The 20,752-nt window shown below is 44.5% G+C and overlaps 1 protein-coding gene across 2 annotated transcripts in view; it reads right to left on the bottom strand.

Annotated features, from left to right (window-relative positions):
* Positions 1-20,752, bottom strand: part of cep112 (centrosomal protein 112) — a 119,161-nt gene that overhangs the window by 26,080 nt on the left and 72,329 nt on the right. For both annotated transcript variants that reach the window (XM_066704260.1, XM_066704261.1), the window contains exons 21-22: positions 10,975-11,205; positions 1,479-1,541 (exon numbers count right to left, since the gene is read on the bottom strand). In XM_066704260.1, the coding sequence (XP_066560357.1) occupies positions 1,479-1,541; positions 10,975-11,205 (294 nt within the window). The remainder of the gene's footprint in view (positions 1-1,478; positions 1,542-10,974; positions 11,206-20,752) is intronic.

Genomic DNA, 20,752 nt, shown 5'->3' with positions numbered 1-20,752 from the left:
GCGGCCATAGCCTGTAAATGTAAAGCTCCCTTAAAATAATCCTAAAAAGAAAAGGAAAAAAGGAAAAAAAAAAATTATTGAGAAGTACAATTTTTGGATTTATGGCAGTGTGGCGAATTTAACTTGGTTAATAGCATTGAGTTTAACAGATTAAATCTAATGTTAAACATATGTCTGCAGTTGAACAGTTCCTTCAAAACAGGGTTTTGCTCTCGACACATGCTGAGTGTGCACAAAGACACCAGGGCACGAACCCATACCTCCACTCTGCTCAAAACACAGAGTGATGCCCACGGCTTGACCTTTGCCCAATGCTGGAGAAAACCCAGACGTCTTTTCAAGCGTATCAAACACCAGTAATAAAAAATAAACACAGAGCACTGACATATTACAATAGCTGGGGTTTCTCAGTCACTTTTCTGTGCGATCACCACCATTGGGTTCCCCTCAGACGACTGCGTGGGGGTCTGTGTTCTGCATGATGCACCAGGCTGTGCTGCTGTAGACACGGGCGTGTTAAAGTCTGCTCCATGAAGATGCTTTTTGTTGTGGTGTCCCATGGGTACTGTTCTCCACACAGGGTCTGCCCGTATAGCAGGGTCCTGTGCAGATCAGCAGGGAATCTTTCACAGCTGAGAACTGATTTGCTCCATGGAGGAAACTCCCGAGACATCACACTGTCGCACATGAAAGACTATTTATTTAGTGTTTGTCCCATGTATCGAAGGCAATGTAAGGGAACTCAAAAATAAATAAATAAATGTTATAAGAGTTATTTAAATAAAGAAGAAACCAACTTCCCAGCTGGCTCAACAATGCTGTAAGCCGACTCTGATGGGAGGGGTTCCTTCAACAAAAATATGCAACACAAACTCGAAAGCTGTGCTTTGACACACGTGCTTTTCTCCTACATTTATAAGACAAGCAGTCCCCCCCCCCCCAGGTATCTAACCCTGCTGCCTTGACACGGGGGTCCTCTGTAGATAACAGTCCTCTCAGTGGACTTGACGCAGAGACCCTGGCTATCTCATCCAGGTTTGCAAACGGACGTTTGTGTGGTCAGGCAACACCGGCTCATTCTGCTGTAATCCTCCCAGCACTGCACGGCGCAGGGCCGTTTATCTCAGGGTTGCTAATGTAAAGCACATGGTACAGAAATATGCCAAGCACTGCGAACGGGGAAGACTTAAACTGAATAATAAATAAATACATAAAAATGTAATTAATAAAATGCATGAGCATGTTTTTTATTATGTAAGGTTGTTTATCTATGTTTTATTGTAAATGTATTTCTCCAAGAACAGTCTGTATAAATTAGTGTGTGTGTGTCTTTACACAGGCAGAGAATGTAGTCATTAGTTTTTTTTTTTTTTGGGTGGGAGCTAATATTAGTTCTTTTAAAAACCTTTTTTGGAGGGGGGGGTTAAAGTCTTTCATTCTCTCTCTCCCTCTCTGTGGCTGTGTGAGAAATTGTTTACCTGTGAAGATTTGGCGAGCTTCTGACTGTATTCCTTCTCAGTCTGCTTCAACCTGCTGTTGGTCTGCAAGAACAACAACAGAGAAAAAATCAGAGAGGGAGAGGGAGGGAGAGAGAGAGAAACATGAAACCTGAGCGGTGGCGTGGAGGAAGCGCACGCACAGACACCGCGCTGTTGACCTCTGTGCTTGGCAGCTCATCTGCACGCCGGTTGCCGAGGCTCTGGGCGCAGCGCCAGCTCCGACGCCCCTTTGTGGCGGCCAGGACGGCACAGGGGTCCGCCTTTGATCTGCGGCCAACTATTCAGCACTTAAAAGGAAGAGAGAAAAAATCCAACCTCTGCTGCCAATTATTAGAAAAACATAAAGGCCTGTGTGGAGGGAGAGAGATGCAGGGAAACTGGCACAAGTTCACCGGGATGACTTCACCACAGCAGGAACCGGGCCGCGGCAGGGTGGTCGAGGTGGGCACGGGCACGGGCACTACTTGGCTCGAGTCAATACATATGAGCTTGGACATGTGTATGTGTATATACATGTGTATCTGTATGTAAGACATACAGCATAAAACACAAACATTCACACACACACAACCACACACGCACACAGACATAATTATATAAACAGCAAAGGCAGCTTTTCAGTATGCGTACATGTTTCACATCAAGGTGTACATCTAACGAGGCTTTCACTTTTAATGAGTACTCACAGCAGGTGAACGATTATTATTAATTTACAGTAGCTGTCCGTTTGAGTTAAACAAAAGAGCAAAAATTAACCAAAACAAAACAACCACAGTATGGGAGCGCATGTTCACAGCCTCTGCCGGAGCCGCGCACTGATGTGCCTTTGGGATTTGTTTTTTTTATGCATTAAAAAAAAAATGATACAGTTGCTGCCACTTTGAATTTAAATGCGTCAATAAGGACTAAAACATTTCCCCAGATTTAAAATTAAACTAAGCTTTTCAGTCGAAAGGCTTTGTATTTTGTTACAAGTTTATTTATTTGTGTCAGCTAGAGAGGAAGAAATTAAAGAAAGTGTTCAGGAAATACCACTGCTCACAGAAACCTGGAGCGAGAGGCTTGATACGGCTGCAGCCAAATTACTGGGTCAAACCTTCAGATGGCAAGAATGACATTTATTTTTTGGTAGAATGAAAAGAAAAGTTAAATCATAAGGACACTGAGGGTGATTGAAAACAGTTGTATTTTCTTTGAGTGAGGACTGTAACTACCTCAAATGGTCAAAATGAAAAGGATGACACCATGAAACTGAAATAACCTGAATCTCTGCTGCAGCGACTCGCACACACGTTGACTACTGCCACAAGGAACATCGAGAGGGACCTCTGGGTCGCAATTCTGAAATACTGTTCAGAACCAGCAGGTTCAGGACCAAGTGGGGAGGGGAGGATTTTCAGATGGAAAAGAGAAACACTGGGACCCCTACCTTGCCTGAATACTTGGCTAATTCAGAACACTATTTCCAGTATCTAAATGTATTGCTATGGCTATAGAGTGAAGCAGTAACGAGAGAGAGATTAGTGCAATGGGGAAAATAAAATGTCTGATAAAGACGTGACTTTTGGACCAGGTCTGTCTCTGCTGCAGAGTCCTGTAATAATCTTCATATGCATTGGATTATGACTCAGAATCACCTCTGTAATAGTATTAAGAGGCAGCTTTTACACAAGACACTTTTAATTAAAATAAACATAAAAATAGGTGCATATCAGTGACATGCCCTTTGATCCCATTACTGCCGGTAAATATCAGCCACAGGCTGTGCTAAGGGGAACAGTAAAATTATGAACACACATGCACAGTTACATACACTCACAGAGTGTCAGGTAAGTGTGCAGCATTCACGAGCATCGCACGAGTGCACATACACACAGAGACACACACACACTCACGCATGCACACAACAACGCAAAATAATATGGAGATACACACACATGCACGCACACATATGGGTGGACTCTATCACACACACACACACAGCACGCAACGGCATCTTTCAGGTGCAGACACAGTGTCTTTTGTGCTGTGTGTGGACTCCGGGAGCCAGAGATTCAACCCATAACACACCACTCTGATCAGCGAGGACAACTGCCGCTTCTCTCTCTGAATTCCTGTCCCTGGGCTTTTTCACAATGGATTGGGAGAAACTACCAGCAAAACAAATAAAACTGGAAGAATAAATCCCTCAACCTTGCAAACACTCACCGCTCCTTCATTGTTGCTATAGAGACCATTTCAATTCATGCCAGACTTACAGATTCTTTTGAATTAAAGAACAATAATAATAAACACATCCACATCTAATTCTTCACATATATATATATATATATATATATATATATATATATATATATATATATATATAGATATAGATATTTGTTTTGTATTACCCATACCCACCAATGCATATATATATAGTGTGTGGCAAAGATTCTCATTCACCTTTGAAAGACAAATGCACGACACTGCTAAGGACACGCTTATTATGCTGCCGTGAAATATGGAAATATCTTTTCTTGGTAAACTGCAGGTACAGAGGAAAAGGTTTGTTTGCTTTCAAATGCATGAAAATACTCTTTGTCTCGACCGCTTTCAGGGAAGGCAGTGTGGAGATAATGGCAACACAAACATACTTTAGTGCTGTAATACACTGTGAATGGCATCTGTGTTTGTTTTATTGTGGAGTACCTGCACCCTGCCACTGGCATTTTAATGCTCAAGGCAGTTGGAGGCGATATCAGATACTACAATCGCTTAATAATCCTGCTGGAATGGCGCGCAGACGCTTTGAAGTCTGCTGGAGAACACGGCTGCAGTGTGTGGAAGCAGGAACATGCGCCGCGTACAGAACTTAATTAACAATCTATACCTGGAATGGCTCCAGCAGCCAACCATTCACAGCGCTTGAGAAAAAAGAAAAGACAGAGAAACACACTTTGAGGATGAGAAGCTAATAGCAGGCTGGTGAGGAACATACATACATACATATATATATATACATACATACACAAATATACACATGTACATTATATATATATATATACACACACACACTCAGTCAGTCTCACACACACATTCATGGCTTGCAAACAACTATCATCTGCACAAACAGGAGGATCAGGCAGCATTCCCCCATCGCAGCCAGCAGACCTGGACTCTCTGTTCTCTCATCTTGTTTAATACAGGAGATCGCATCGTTGTGCAAACAGGGTTTCTGTGGTGGTGGGGGTGGGGGAGGGTGAGTAGATGCACCTTGAAATAGAGTTTTTTTGTTTTTTTAAGTCACAGAAGCCAGGTTTATTTTCAGCACTGGGGGGAAGAAAGAACTAAAATTGCTGGGCAAAGAACTCAGTTTTAGGAAACAATAGCAGCTGTGAAGCAGCCTGGCCCTCAGTGCCTCCCCTAATGGAGAGATGTTTGTCTGAGACTTTGTAGTTCATGTCAAACCCCTGCTCTGTGGCGTCCCCTCTGAGATGTCAGCAGTGTGTGAAGACTGAGAAAGATTGCGTAGATTTGAGCTGGTCAGCAATCATCCCTGCCTAGAAACACGAGTTTCATTATGAGAAGCCATCTATGAATCAGAGATCTTGGTGACAATAACAGCCTGGCCTCAGTCTTTCAAGCTGAAATGCAGACGGCTGTGACTCCAGCAAAGAGCTCTGACAACGAGGAAGAAAGCAGGTTTTATCACATCATCTGAAGCCCGAGCAACTCATTATTTTAAAAATATATCTCTCTCTCTCTCTCAATAATCAACCAGACTCTCTTCCCAGTTATAACAACACAATGACTCAAAACCCCCACACACTATATATATATATATATATATATATATATATATATATATATATATATATAGAATGTAATATTGCATATTATTTACGATGTCACTCAAGATATTCTTCTGTGACTTTAAATATTTCCTTAAAAGTGCTTCAGTTTGTTCTCTTTCTTTTTCCCCATCTCTCTGCTCTTTTTTTAAAACAGTTGCCTTTTAACTTCCCTGCCTGCATTGCTCCCGTTTTAATTGCAGCAGTAATTATAAAGCGACATTGTCAGCCCTTGGTACTATTCTATTTCTACCTTACAAATTCTAAACAAGGTAGGGGGGATGACCGAATCAATGAAGTTGTTGCAACTGAAGCCAATGAAAACTCTGCAGTCCAGCCATGAAAGAGCTGCCTCTTTCACATCCCTATGCATCTCCGAGAGAAAGCTGCAAAGAACACGTCTTGACACTCAGTTCTTCATTTCCAAGCATAAAACTATATGTGCCAAGCCCTTCCACTTGATTTATGTGATAATTTAGTTGTTGTTTGCCTTGTTTGTGAACTCTGAGTGATTATGCTATAAAAATTGTTAAAAGTTCCTTGCCGTTAATTCTCAGGGATTTATATTCGTGTACTTTTCTCCTTCATCCTTCAGTCCTGAGGCTGTGTAAGGGGCTAAATCTCCCACAGCATCATCTCCGCTCGGTTACTAACTCGCGTCTTGACTTCAGTGAAAGTACAGATGTGGGGGAGTTCAGTTCTTGAGGTGCTGATGCTCCCTGTCACCTCGTGTCATTTTTAATGAAAATGAAGGAGAAAGAAAACAACAGGATCTTCAAAAGGCGCTTCACGTTCACCCCCGACTCCCCGGGATTGTTCGAAGCCGTCCAACATGCCGAGAGAGATACTTCAAATCTGATTTTCTACAAGTTAAACACCCCCTCCGTCACTCTGAGGTGATTGTGAAACTTCTTTGATCTTTTTTTTATTTTTTATTTCCAAATGTATTGCTCTACATAATCCATGACAAAAAATAATGTGATTTACTGTATCTCTAAATGGCAGAAAACCAGCTGACAGAAATTAATAAGTTCGCACAAGGAAGACATTAAAAAAAATAATAAATAAATAAAACTCCTGGCAGCAAAACACACGAGTCATTATTGAGGGACTTCAGTGTCGGGTTACAATAAAACAAACGGCGAGTGGGGAGCAGCGGTCCTGCTCTGGGCCGTGCTGGACAACAGAATGGCCAGGGTTACGCAGCTCCCCGTGTGGTCACATGATCAGGGGCGAGCAACTGCCAACCTTTTTTCTTTTCTTGACATGTTAATTTAATTCAATAAGTGTCCAGCTGAACGGTGGCACTGGTGGTGCCGAGTCAAGTCTTTAATCATCAAGTCAAGTCAGCGCCACCATCGTACTTTTACAAGGAGTGAAAGAATCTCCAGATTACTTGTCCCCTTTAATTTATTATCATTTTTTCAGAATGTGCTCGAGGCCCGGGTCAAACTGCTGCTGCTGCTGCTGCTCTCCCCGCCCTGTGAGACATCCCTCTGTCCACCCCCCACCCTGCCACCCTGAAACCTAGAGGACCTGCTGCCATCCAGTCTTTCATGGGCGTGGCAGGAAGAGAGATAAGTGGAGCGGCGACAAACCAAAGGAAGCAGGCGGCGACGTTTCAAATGACAAGCCACGCACACGGGCAGCCCTGTGAAGAAGCACATTTGTTCTTTCTTTTTCCCTTTCTTTTTTTTTAAATAAATACCAGAAAAGGCACAAAGCGGTTGCCATTTCCGTAGCACCTCTCTCTCTCTCTCGCTCACTTCTTTCCTCAGTGTTTCAAGGTACTTCCGCAGCAGCATTGTCAGAGCTCCACCCGCGTTCCTGGGGGTCACGGTCTGAGCGCTGGCTTCACAAGAACGCCCTCAGTCCGGGCTGTTCGAAACACAACATATCCTCAGCTACTGTGTGCTCAACACCTAATAATCACGGCGATCAGAATGCCACAGGCACAGGAAGGTGCCCATTCGGACTACTGTGTTTAGCCCGAGAAGATGAGAACACTGTCTCCCCCCCCTATAAGACACACAAGAAGCATATTGCAGAACTAAACACGAAACAAACCCTTTTAGGTACCGTTCCATTCCTTTGGCCTTTTATTGTCCACGTCTTATTTACACAAGGCTCTACATTTGCCCGCGAGGTCGAGGACAGGAGACCCAAGGAGGGGAACACGCTGTTCTGAAGGATGAGGAGCAAAGCAGCGTGGTCTCGGCTTCAGCCCGCCCTGAACAAGACCAGGCAAGCACAACACAGGCCTTCAGTATCAGATTTATTTATTGTTTCCCTTACGGGGCTGGACACTGAACGGTCACCTCACCCAGAGGTTCCTGCCAACGGGCCAGAGAGGCAGGGGCTTGCGGGGAGCCAGAGAAGCCCCCCTCCGCGTTGTACCAGCACTGGTGACAGAGCGCAGAAGTTGAAATGCTGCTGATTTCCCACCCACTGTAAAACATGCCTGGGGTCACCGGTGAAGCGCTGCCGAATTCCTCACAGAGTGGGGGCCTACTGTCTTCAGTTGAGAATCGGACGGGCACTGAGCATGTGCAAATTCTTTAGGTGCTGTGTATGGTGACCTTGACCTGTCTTTTCCCGATGTGTGTGTTTCAACTCTACCACTTGTGAACCGGCTGTGACGGCCACGCTGAAGCTGGGAGAGGGGTTGAAAGGGGCACAATAGGTGTGAAAATCCGAGTGTAAACTCCTGAGCTGCCGTTTGGGCAGGTGCGCACCGAGCCGACTCAAACATTGCATCAAACCTCTTCAAAAGCTTCCCTTCACAGCAGATACCCACATGCCGAAGCTATAAACAAGGCCTCCTCCCTGACTTTGTTTTTATTTTATATTTTATTCCTGAGGCTATCGGCGCGTAACATCTCCAGTGTTTATCAAACAGTGAGGGGAACGTAATAAAAGAGTCCTGCAACAGTCCTAGCAAGTGAAACTCCCCTCGCCTCTCGTCAAAGACAGGGGTCTGCCGATCTGAGGGCCTCGTGTTATTTAATTATATTGCCCAGGTGGTTCGTCAGCAACTATGTGGCCATCAGATCTTGTTAACGTGTCGACTGTGTAGCCAAGTGTGACTCTGAAAACATTCCACAACGCTTTTATTCCTTCATTCTTTCTTTTGTTACGACCCCTCGTAACACGGAGGACCTCCAACGTTACTTTGCATGCGAGAGGAGAAAGACAAAAAGATGATAACAAATAATTTGCCTGATACCATGGTGGTACGGCACGCATAAAGTCAACGTCAGCCCAATCACCCGTACTTTTTCCAAAGGGCGATGCACATTCTGTTCATTTTTATTTTCCTCTGCATCTCTGAGCGCAAGGAAATAAAAGACATTTGCTGCAGCTCCGAAAGAGATGACACCGGCTATCTGATAGTGTTTGAGCTCCTTAATCAATTAAAGTTGTATACACTTAATGACTGGATATAAAGAAATTAAATATATCTATATATACACACATGTATGTCTCCCCACGCTTCACAGACAGGCGTCTCCTTTACTGAAACGGCTGCTGTCCTTGGTTAGCGATTACTCCTCCAACAACAACAATAATAAAGAATAAATCAATGAACCGATGAATGCATGAGTGCGTCTTAAGCAGCAAGGTGGCGGGATCATGTGACCGTGCCATGAAAGGGTTATAAAACATATGCACACCCCAGGTATTATAAGGGGATGTGTAAAAAATTAAGATGAATATAAACTGCACAGTGAAATTATTTGTGTTTATTTTTTGATAATTTATATTCTCTCTCTCACTCTCTCTCTCTCTCTCTCTCTCTCCTCTTTTCAAGACAGAGCCATCAGCTCTATCATCTGATCTCTCAGAGAGTCTGTTGCTCCACATAACGTTCTCCCAATCCCTTCAAACAAGCTTATTTAATGAAAACACATTCCTGGGCTTCATGGTTTTAATGGGTTTTCTTCTTCTTCTCCTTCTCCCTCACCTCCTGTTTTCCTTCCTCTTTCAGGCTGAGAGATACTCGGCAGCACATTTTTAGAAATGCTGACGGTGGAGGGGAGAGGATTTCTGTCAGCGTGAGGACATTTAAGCTCGCAAAACCGCCTTTATCACAAAAAAAGAACGCGGGGAAAAAGGTAAATAAACATCTCATTCCACAAGTTAGTTCTGAACTTTAGATCACTTTTAAAGTTTCTGATTAAAAAAGTGTGAGATGAGAAATAAGCCATCCGTATCAATTTTTTTTTTCTTCTTCTCTATCAGTCATGGATCATATGAGTGCTGCGATATTACAGTTTGTATTTATTTGCCCAGGGAGCAGCAGTAGCTGGGGGAGCTTGATCTCAGATGTCTTTGACAAGGGCTTAATCCTGCCTTGGGGGGGCTGTTTCAGGGGGTGTAGGAGAAGCTCATCACCGTCCCACACGGCCTTCGCTTGTGTTTGTTATTGATAAACACAAGCTTTCTTGGATATGACCTTCTGTCTACAGAGGGCAGAAACACACAGTCGCCACCCTTGCCTCACACAAGGGATGGGAAACGGGGCAAATCCGGTTCAGGCCAGGTTTCACTCAGAGGTTTCTCTGATGCTCTTCCACTTTGTGTGTGAGGAAGCAGAATGAGGCGAGAGAGCCTCATTTAAAAGCAGGATTCATTTCGGTTGATGTACACACATATGGTAGAAAAAAACATGGAGGCAGGATTTATAGACCCTCGCATACCACGGTAATCGGGAGCAGATGTCTGGTAGGGCTCAGCGCGAGTGATGCAGGAGCTTCAGTGAAAGGCTGCTGCTTTGACAGGCCCGATCAGAGTGAGGAGACGTGACCGGTCCCGTCCCACCTCGGCCCTGCAGCTCTGGATCCCGTTTCCAGGACGCGAGCAGCCGGACAGTTTCTCTGCGACCTCTTTCATGAGGAATAGGGGATACTGCTTTGTTTCGGGATGGGAAGCGTTTGGAGGAGCACATGGGTTGGGTGCAGCACTATTGACTGAAACAATAGTCAGAGACCCCTGCTATGAAATGGCAGTATTGCGAAGAAGAAGGTGGACAGAAACTGTAGAAGTGTAGGTTTGACAGACAGTTGGCTTGTTTTCAATGTCAAGAGTAACACAGGGAGACCCATTTAAGGAGCTGTTAGATCATTAGAAAACTGCTCCTTGGTTAACCCCATTTCCCCTCATTGAGTCTTCTCCGATTCCCCCGCTTTCTGGGTTTGAGGTCGTCCCATCGCAAGCGAAGCCTGACGGGTTAATTCGAAAGCTGAGAAGCAACAAGGTCCTCTGCACCACAATCCCCGTGCCGGCGGGCCCAACCAGCCCAAACTGTAACCCCAGCACTAACCATTAACTAACCACCAAAGCCTGGCTCGTGCTCTACGGTTTATCAAGATAAGACAAGTCCTCTGACATGCATTCAGGCAGCCGTCCAGACGCCCCCGAGAGGAGCGGGCGAGTCCTGTTCTCCTGTCACTCGTGTGGAGCGGTCTGTGGGGCGGGCGTGGCCGAGGCAACCTGGCCTGGAGGAGACTTATTGCGATCAACTATTAAAACCACTGTGACCTCCTGTGGCCGAGTCTGATACTTGTGGAATGGCAGTAGGACCCTGGCATACTGAACTGGGTGAGTGTGTGTATGTGTGTGTATAGGGGGGGATTGGTTACCTTCTCCAGGGCAAGCTCCTTTTCCGCGGCGTGGGACCGCTCCATGTCCAGCTTCATCCGGTCCATCTCGGCCCGCAAGCGGCCCAGTGCAGCCTCGTGCTCCTGGGCAGCCCTCTGACGCTCCTCCTCACGGAGCAGGCCGAGTTCCAGCAGCTGCTGCTTCCTCTGGGCACCTAACTGCACAAGCTCCTCCCGGAGGTGATGCACCTGGGCCTCCAGCTCCGCGATGGTCTGTAGTGCAGCCGAGAGAGGGGGAGAGAGAGAGAGAGGGAGAGGGAGAGGAAGAGAGAGAGGTAGAGGAAGAGAGAGAGAAGGGGTGGGAGAAAAAGGGAGAGGGAGAGAGGGAGTGAGGAAGAGAGAGGGAGAGAGAAGGAGAGGGAGGGTGGGAGAGAGAGCAGGAAAGAGGAGAGAGAAAATATCAGAGTCTAATACAGTAAGTCAATACAAAAACCCTGTAGTCAGGCGCCTTGGGGAAAGGGGTGACGGGAAAGTGATTTTTTTATAGTGCAAATTCATCAGCACATTCATTGAGTCTTTTTAGTGATAAAGATGAACTTTCACACAAAACAAGTGAAACTCTTTAAAATGTACTTCACAAGAACAGTGCCATAATTTATCACCGGAGATAGCAACATTTGGTAGGGACCATTGGTCAGCGTAACAATGGCAGGAGTACAGCTCTCGAGACCGGCACTCCGGCAAAGCACTGACACCACACACAACTTGCTCCATGGACATTATCACCACACAACAATAATGCAGAGGGTACTGCACCCAGGCAGCACCATCCAATCAGAGCTCGGGACTCGCCTGAGAGCCACGCCCCCCCGAGTGATGAGTCACAGAACTCTGGACCCGAGAGGGGCGCTCTGAAGATACGAGCGCATTAGCCATGAAGTCACAATTGAACCATTTGCCTCATGAATAATGGAAACTATTGCCACATATTTTGGCACAAAAGCAGTTGACGAACATACCGGCGCCGGCCTGCTTCCTGCTACTCTGCATTCATCGCAAATCCCTCTTAAATGCAGATGCATATAAATGAGAGAAAACAGGGCCCATTATTAGGTAACATATCCATTCGTAACCACAACAGCCCAGCCCAATAGGAAGTGAATGGGTAGTCATGAATGTATGCTACAGTCACTGTTATAAAGCCACAGATACGCCTGACCTTGAATGCTTTGAACTTTCCAGAATGTTTTCTTGTCTTACGATTTGGATCTGATTTGACACACAGCTGTGTTGGTAAACTGAATTTCATTGTAAGGTCATAAACATCAGCACAGACTTTGGTAAATGAATTAAAAGGTGCTGATCGGCTCTGCTGAGCTAAACTATTCACTGTTCAATAATAAATAATTTAAACCGGAGCACGCACATCAAAGCAATGCGACAGTGTCCCAAAATAACCAGAGAATAATGTCAAGTGGGTTTGCATTGAATGTAAAACTCCACATTTCAGGCACACAAGAGACAGGAAAAACTAGAATAAATTGAGAGAGAAAAAAGATAAATATACCCACCTATCCAAACAAAACAACAAAAATAAAATAAAATGTTGATTCAGAAACTGGCAGGTGCACAGAAGTTGACAGCAAGGTACAACTGACTGCTCTCAGATATTTATGCCACCAATCTGATCCTGCGAGGGGAAATGATATATAAAGAGTCACATGACACACAGAGACGGATCCTGGTTGCAGGCACAGCCAGGATTTAATGTCAGGGAACTTCAAAGGAGTCGACTCGCATTTGTTGGTGATTCACGACAAAAGCAGCTCCCTACACTTTTAACTTTGGTTGGGTTTGTGCAATATTAACTTTGCAGGATGCAGCTGTTAAATCTGAACTTGAAAGCTGTACCTTCTTCTCCGTTACAGCAGATGTATTAATTTGCTTCTTTAATTTGATCATTGATTCATTTTTATGTGAATTCTGTGTGTTTGGAAATCATTTTACAAGATAATAATATATATATATATATATATATATATATATTATTATCTTGTAATAAGGCAAGGATATAAAACACAAATATTTACTATTATTTGAAAGGAACGCAGTATAATACCAATGTACAGGTTTTAATTAAATGCACTTCAAGGAACAATCAAACTGTAATTAGGTTTGAGGATGAGGTAATATTTAATCTGGCTTCACAAAACAGTCGAGCATTAAGGATTACACAAATGCAGACGTCGTTAAACCTACAAACAAACCAACAACATCACACAAAGAGAGATACTAAGATATCTGCAGGGATGTTGAGCACAATGTATCTTTGAGGAATTAGCTCAATAAACCAGGTCTTCAAAGCGGAGCACAGCGCTGAATTTTGATTACTTTCACAATAATTACAGTTTAATAACCTATTCTGAAAACCCAAAGCAACCCCGGGGCCGTTTTTATTTTTTAAGGCAGCCATTGTTTTCGACTTCTCTTATATTCAGAGATTCCCAGCCTGCTCCATTAAGGCTACCATCAATCCTGCTCCCAAATTTAAACCCACAAATGGGAAGGAAGAGGAGGACGAAGAGGGCAAAAGAAGCATGTATGTCCAGCAATACCACTTTAGACCAAGTGCAAAACAGATCCAGGGTGGACAGCCCAGGGCCCGGAGGTCTGAGGGGTCCACCTGGTTCTCTTGTGCCGCCTGTAACCTGAGTCCCATAACAGAAAGAGTCTGTCGCTGAAGTGAACAATTCAAGCACTGTTTCTCGGGCTGTAAGCAGGTGCTGATTTAAAGATCTCTATAAACCCTCCAGAACGGGGGCTGTGTGAACTGTGATCCAAAGTGGGAAGGTGGACAGCAAATCCAAACACCACAGATGAAGAAGGGATTGTTCTCTGTCCGTCGGTTGATGGGTTTCTGGTCACATGTGGTTCAAAAGGTTCCAGGAGCAAAACAAAAACAACCGAAAATAAGGATAATGATGACAATAATAATAATACATAATAATAATTAAATAATATATATATCAAAGCATTCATCAGTGGCAATTGCAAAACATCCTGCTGGCTGAATATCCCCCGTTCTGTCGATGTTAATTACTGAGGAGAAGAAAAAAAAAAAAAAAAAAAAAAAAGAGAAAAAGTTTTCCGGAGCAGTATTTGGCTGTTGATACATTTCTTCCTTAATTGTTGATGAAAGTCTTAAGAGCGCAAAACAAAAACCCAGCGATAATTCAGCCTTATCTGATTGCAGCTCGTTTGAAGCTCGTTAGGTAATTTCCTGTGAATAAACGAGCGGGTCTGCGGGGTCCGGTGCCAGAGAGCGGCGCTGAGGTCACGCTGCTGCCAGCTGCTGGGAAGGTGTAATAAACCCCCCCGCCCCGTGCCGCATTATGATATTCCCTCAGTCGAGAAAGTGTTCCAGTTCTGTGTGTTTGTCCGATTCATGTGACACGGCACCACCGAGATGCTGTACAGTTGTAGCTGTAAATACTCAAAAGCCTCACTAGAAACCCATTATTTTTTTTTATCCCCAGAGCTGTAGTCTAGAGAAAACGGTACAGATTTCAGCTGACTGAACCAGAGGTGAGGGGTGCGATAACTTCAGATGGTGGACCGTGCTTGCGGACAGCCGGATGGGGACTCTCGGACTCGGCCAATCGCATTTCAGAGGGGCCTGTGAAGAGCACAGCCTGGGGGTCATGGCACCCAATATTGCACAGGTGACAGGCCTGGGAGTTACTGACACCCCTGCTGGTACACAGCTGACAGGGAGGTGACGACCTCCGAGCTCGAGAACCGGGCCTGCAGGTGTGCTCTACAGTGGTAGAAGCCAGAATAAGTCAATATATAAAGATATAAACCCATCTGAGGGTGCTCTGCTACACATTATTTTCTTTCACAACCAATTCAGGTGCAACTTGTGTTGAGCTAATCTGGGTAAAGTACATAAGGCAGGAGGCCCCCATCACTTTAACTGAGCTCTGCACGTCCTCACGTCTCCACCTCCAGGATATATACTTCACAGGGTGGTACGCGCCACTCAGATAAAAAAGGGAATATTCTGTGCAGTTCAGTAGTTTTCCTGAGCCGTTGTAGGGAGACGCAACGTGAGTCTGAATTGTTGGTGAAGAGTCAGGATTGTCCTCGGCCCCGTTTAGGGGGAGCCCCTGCAACCCCCGGCTAGAGTAACACACCACTGAGGAAACTCACACAGACTGGGGAGGACGCACCAGACCACAGACATTTTTTTCATTATCGTCATTATTTTATTAAATTCTTAAATCTGAAGGCCTCAACACACGCTACTCCTAAAGTCCATGTGTCCATGTCACTTCAGCTGCATCATATCTGTTCCAAACAAACAAACAAAAGTATTCCAGAAGGTGTAGAGAAAAGAAACCAGGGCAGAAAAAAACTGAAAAAGCAGGGAGGCCTCGCCAGAGTGTCCTGCAGTGACATGTATTTTGAATACAAATCAGAAGCTCCCGCATTGGATCTGCAAGGCAGGTCTCATTTCCAATTCCACAACTGTAGTGCAATCATAGGTCTCTGGTGGATAAAAGGAAAGCATTTCTCTGAATATTAGCTAATGCCACATTTGCAAGTCTTCAAGAGAGAGTCTTGTGCTGTTTGGGAAAGGGAAAAAAAGAGAGAGAGAGAGAGAGATCATTTCTTGCGAAACCTATATCTGAATCGCTTTGTACTGCAGGGCTGATGGAAGTGATGCCTGGGCTGGGATTACTCTCTTTTCATCATCGCGCCCCATCTGGTCCCGAGACCACGTCTGTCAGAGCCACTGCTTTAAAGTCCCGCCTTTGATTCCACATCAATTTATTCCAATCGCAGCTGTGTGACTTTAAAAAAACACAAGAGGACAGCGCCGGCCCGAGCCGCACACACTTCCATCTTGAAAGGGCAGCTATAATTAAAAACAATGGGCACCAAAGAATGATAAATGGATAATATTCTTTCTTTTTTTTCATCCCCCTTCTCTCCCTCAGTCACCCCCCCTCTCAGCAATGCCCTTAAGTCCAACAGATGTTGGAACTTTCTGAGGTATTAGTAAGCAGGGCAAAAAAAGAACAAAAAAAGTTGTCATGTGCCTTCTGGGGAAAAACAGTGGCTCCATTATTCACCATTTCTTGTCACCTTGTCGTGTTTTTAATCAGACCAGGCTCTGGCTGCCATGAGACGCTCGGCAGTGTGGCGTTTGCTTATTAGGACAGAGAGGAGGACTGATATGGACTGAGGGCTGCCTGGTATAATGGGGGTTATTTTTACTCGGTTTTCTCTGCTTCTTACAGTCACACGGCCCAGCAAAAAGATATCGCCTGGCAGAGCAGTGGCACGACTTACTGCTCCAGCTCTTGGGCCGTACCGGGAGGAACGCTTTGGTAACTGGACGGCTGAAAATTATCAACTGTCTTTGCCTTTTAAAGGAGGTATCAATCACTGGTGAAAATGAAGGACAGAGGGAGGGTTAGAGAGGATTGAAACAGGGGCTCTGCACAGTCAGAGTGAACACACGTCCCTTTGGGTCTGAGCAATGGGTCCGAGCAGTAGTGGGGAGCGCGCGGCCCTGCATTACTGCTTGGGACCTGTGCACATAATTTACTATGATTTGTACACCAAGCTCTATAACCAGAGATTGATTGAAAGACAGTGGAGAAAACTCCAGATTTTACAACAAAACAAAACAACAACACAATTGTTAGGCTGCTAATGATTATATATATATCAACCAGAACCGGTGAACACAAAAACATTTTGTTCTTTACTCCACACCCACTTCATCGGTCATGTATCATTATATATATATATATATCCCCTAGTGTAAGAAGAACTAAGAAAATATGATCACGTCACAAAAGCAGAGTATTCCACCTTCAACAGTAATGAGTTGCCGTAATTTCTGAGTAAGTAGTAATTCACTGTAACTGCTTTCACTCCAGTTAAACTTCCAGCTGTTACAGATGTGCTTTTAGACGTATGTACCTGAACTCGTGTTTATAAATGTAAACTCTGTGCTGAGTGACTCTGGGATGCCTCGCAGGGACAGGAGCGCTGATGTGACGAGCACTCAAACCATACAAACACGCATCACAGACAGGAAAACAGGAGGAGAAACCAAACACGGCGCGGCAGCATCTATGTCACTCTGTGTCTGACGGGTAATTAAATAAAACTGAAAACAAATCTGACATGAATCCGATCATGATTTAAAACAACAACAGATGAGCAAGACAAATGATCTCAACAGCCATAGCCAAGAGAATCGCAGTTAAGATTTTGGCAATTTTGTCACAATAACCGGCGAAGATTTCACACATTATGTGCGCTTTGCAATCTGAAAACAGACAGCGTTCCCTGTGAAGTCGGCATTTCTTGTCTTAATTAGCTACTCGGGAAGCAGATCTTTGAAAGCCTGATGACACCATCAATTTGCCAATCATTCCTGTGGAAGAAAAGATTGCTGCTTTATCTTCCTGTGATCTCTTCCACTTCCCAGTGGTGTAAAGTCCATATGAAACTAATGGTTCTCCACGATGGCATAATTTTGTCAGGAAGAAATAAAATATAAAAAAATAAAATAAACAATCCTTAAATCTCCCTGAAGCACAAGACGAGTGATTTGAAATTACCCAATTTGATATTCCTGTTGTTAGATACAACAGCCCTAAAGTGTGCCCTAGTAAACAGACTCCTAATTGAACATTACATTGTAATTCAACAATCCCGCAGTAGTGTTTTTGAACGTGTCCGACAGACTAATCAGTACAGTAGTACCTCCTCAACTTTGTACCCATTTGACCGTTTACTTGACTTTAACAGGTGTCCTGCATTTTTATTGCATTGGGTTTTCACTCTCTGGTCCACAATTCGCCGTGCATAAAAGTGTCAGACAATTACTAGTCATGATACAAATAAAAACAGTTATGGTATCGAAAAAGGACAAACTGTGAAGGACAGTGATTATGTGATTACCGGGGCTTTTAAAAAGCATTAAAAAAAACAAAGGTTCACGAGTGATATTGAGTTGATCGGTTCAACAGAGGAGGAGAGGAGTTTCATGTATTTCCTGCAGCTGTTCCTGTCATGAGATGGAGCGACAATTACAGTTTTAAATCAAAAGCGGTTTGGTGTTTGATCGGGACCGACCGACAGAATCTGATGTTCTGCGTCTGTGGGAAGAAATATTTCCTGTTTTTGATGGCAAGGTCAGTTTCCTGGACTTTCTTCCACAAGGTGTTGATTTGGAGGAAACCGGGAAAGCCGTTCTTCAGTCCGTTCACCCTGCTCCAGCCTGACCCTGAGAAGCCGTCTCAATAACCAGATCATCACTACAGGAAGCTCAAGACTGACAGGACTAAGAAAAATGACCGAGACACCTTTGCGGTTGGTGCTGGGCCTGCTACACTGCAGCGTTAATTGCTGAAGTGATTTTCCCGCCTTGGAGATATTTGTTGTTTTTCCTGCACAGGGGCAAACTTTACATCTGGCTCGAAGCAACAAACCACATTAAGAAAGTCTGAAAGGCTGTCAGAGAAATAATCCAAACACTGTGCACACAGCAAAGCCTGTAAACGAACGCCGATGCCTCCGCTTGCCTTCTTGACGAACAAAATGAAACAGAACAGGACAGTTCTGCCGAGATCAAAACCCAATCACTACTCTGATGTACCTCAAAGGGTCCAGGCACATTTTATCGCTTAACCCCCATTACATGGTTTCTAGTCTGTCTGTTAGATCGAGACTGCTTTCTCACCGCTCTTCACACTACACTTCCCAGATCAGACTGCCAAACGGAGACTTCAAACAATGCACAAATAAGCAACACAACAAAAACAAAAAACACCCGCCTGCACTGACTATGCCACCGTTTAAACAAAAGGCAACACATTGAGGACAATGACTTTCTTTTTTATATATATATTTTTTTTAAACACCCGTCACCAAGGGAGCTAAAGTAGGCTCTTCCTGTCTGTCTTTCCCAGTTTGTCCTATAGGTCTGTGCTTCTGTGAAGTGGCTTTGTAACCTGGTGGCCCTCAATGCAACGATCCAGCCCTTTACAACTGTAACATGGGGAAGGAATCAATGTTTTGCCCATTAGACTATTGGTAGATGATTGCTCGTACTTAAATACCAAAAAAACTAATTTAGTTCATGTTCAATAAAACACACACACATACTATATGTAACACTGAACATTTTCTGTTACGGCACACTTCTTGTAATTTATTTTTGCGTTGTCATGCTGTGATTTATAACAGCTCTCTCCTGACCTCAGAGTCGGGAGATCAACAGGCACAGATGGAGAGCCGAGAACAACATCTCTGCACTTCATTAAGTTGGAAAGACTGCAGGGTAGTCCAATCAAGCTAATTAGACAGATATTAACATATGTGTCGGAGCAGAGTGATAACTGGGGATATAAGTGCTTTAAGTATTAAATGTCTTCACTTTTTTGGGGAGAGGGGGCCCTTCAGAAGGTTTCAGCAGAGTTGCTTTGATGCTGCTGTGTTGTTCAATGGCGCAAGTGAGAGCCTGATTTCTGTACAAGACATTTAAGATCATGTTAACTTATTTTTCATTTTTTTCCCCAAAGGGAAAAGCAGAACAGAAAGTGTAACTGAAACAACTGCAGGAATGAAGTCTTGGTTTCAGATGCAGAGTGAAGGGTCTTGAATGTGAATTGCGGTGAAACGCTGAGGGAGAATCGTTCCCCAGTCTCCTGGGCCGGCGAGTGCATAATGAATGCTGGCTGCAGGCTGCTGTCTTTACATAAACAATTATCCTTCAGCGCCTCGCTGGCAGACCCACAGCCCCATCTCGGGAGAGCGCAACGCCACTGGGGTCTGTTTGTTTGTCCTTTAATCTCCAAACCTCTCTGAGAAAATTGCAGCCTGAGGGGCCTCCAATCTATAGCTCCGTCCTCGGGTGGGATGGCCAAGACTGATACACAGGAGAGCCACCGAGACTTATTTTTCACTTTACTGATTATCGATTGAGTGGCCTTATCATGTGATGTTAAACACCAGTGTTTAAAAGCTTCAAATCAGGGAATACAGGGTTCTCCCATGCAACCGCTGTGAGTCTCTGGCTGACTTAAGGTCACCACACAGTCCCTGCGCACTGGCCAACTTTAAATCTGTCTCAACGCAGTGAACTGCACTATGAATGTCTGAGAGGCTGTCAGAGAAATAATCCAAACACTGCACACAGAGCAAAGCCTGCAAACGAACGCCGATGCAAGAACATCTAGACTCTGCTGGTTGAAGGTCACCACACAATCCCCAGGCAGTGGCCATGACTCTGCACTGGCCAGATAGGCTTTGGTGTTACCAGAACCTTGCACACATCCAAGAAAATAACCCCCCCCCCCCCCCATCCTGTAAACACACAATGAACAAGGAACAAAAACAAAACAAAAAATGACCCGATTCCACTACTTCTGACTTTTTAATCACACAGGATAATGACGTGGCCTTCTGCCAAAGGAAGCTCCATCACTGTAATTTGAATGAATTCACCTGTGTGATATTCCAGGGGAGGATTCCTCGCGCCCCAAAAGTTCCTGTTACAGGAATCGCACAGCTGTCTGACTTCCTGTGACTAACAGAAAAGCCCCAGTAACAGGGACGTCTCACAGGAGCGGGAGTCATTTGTTCCTCTTCCCAAAAATATCACCAGACAATCCCCCTTCAGAGAAAACGCGTCTCAGGGGGAAAAAATAAAATGTGGAAACTCACCACATCAAGGGATCAGACTAGATTCCATTTGTACAAGTGAAGTCTTACTCATCTTCACAACAACACT

Source organism: Amia ocellicauda, chromosome 5 (genome assembly GCF_036373705.1).
Source record: "Amia ocellicauda isolate fAmiCal2 chromosome 5, fAmiCal2.hap1, whole genome shotgun sequence".
In the NCBI taxonomy this organism is placed as follows: Eukaryota; Metazoa; Chordata; class Actinopteri; order Amiiformes; family Amiidae; genus Amia; species Amia ocellicauda.
This window is presented reverse-complemented; position numbering and strand designations above follow the sequence as displayed.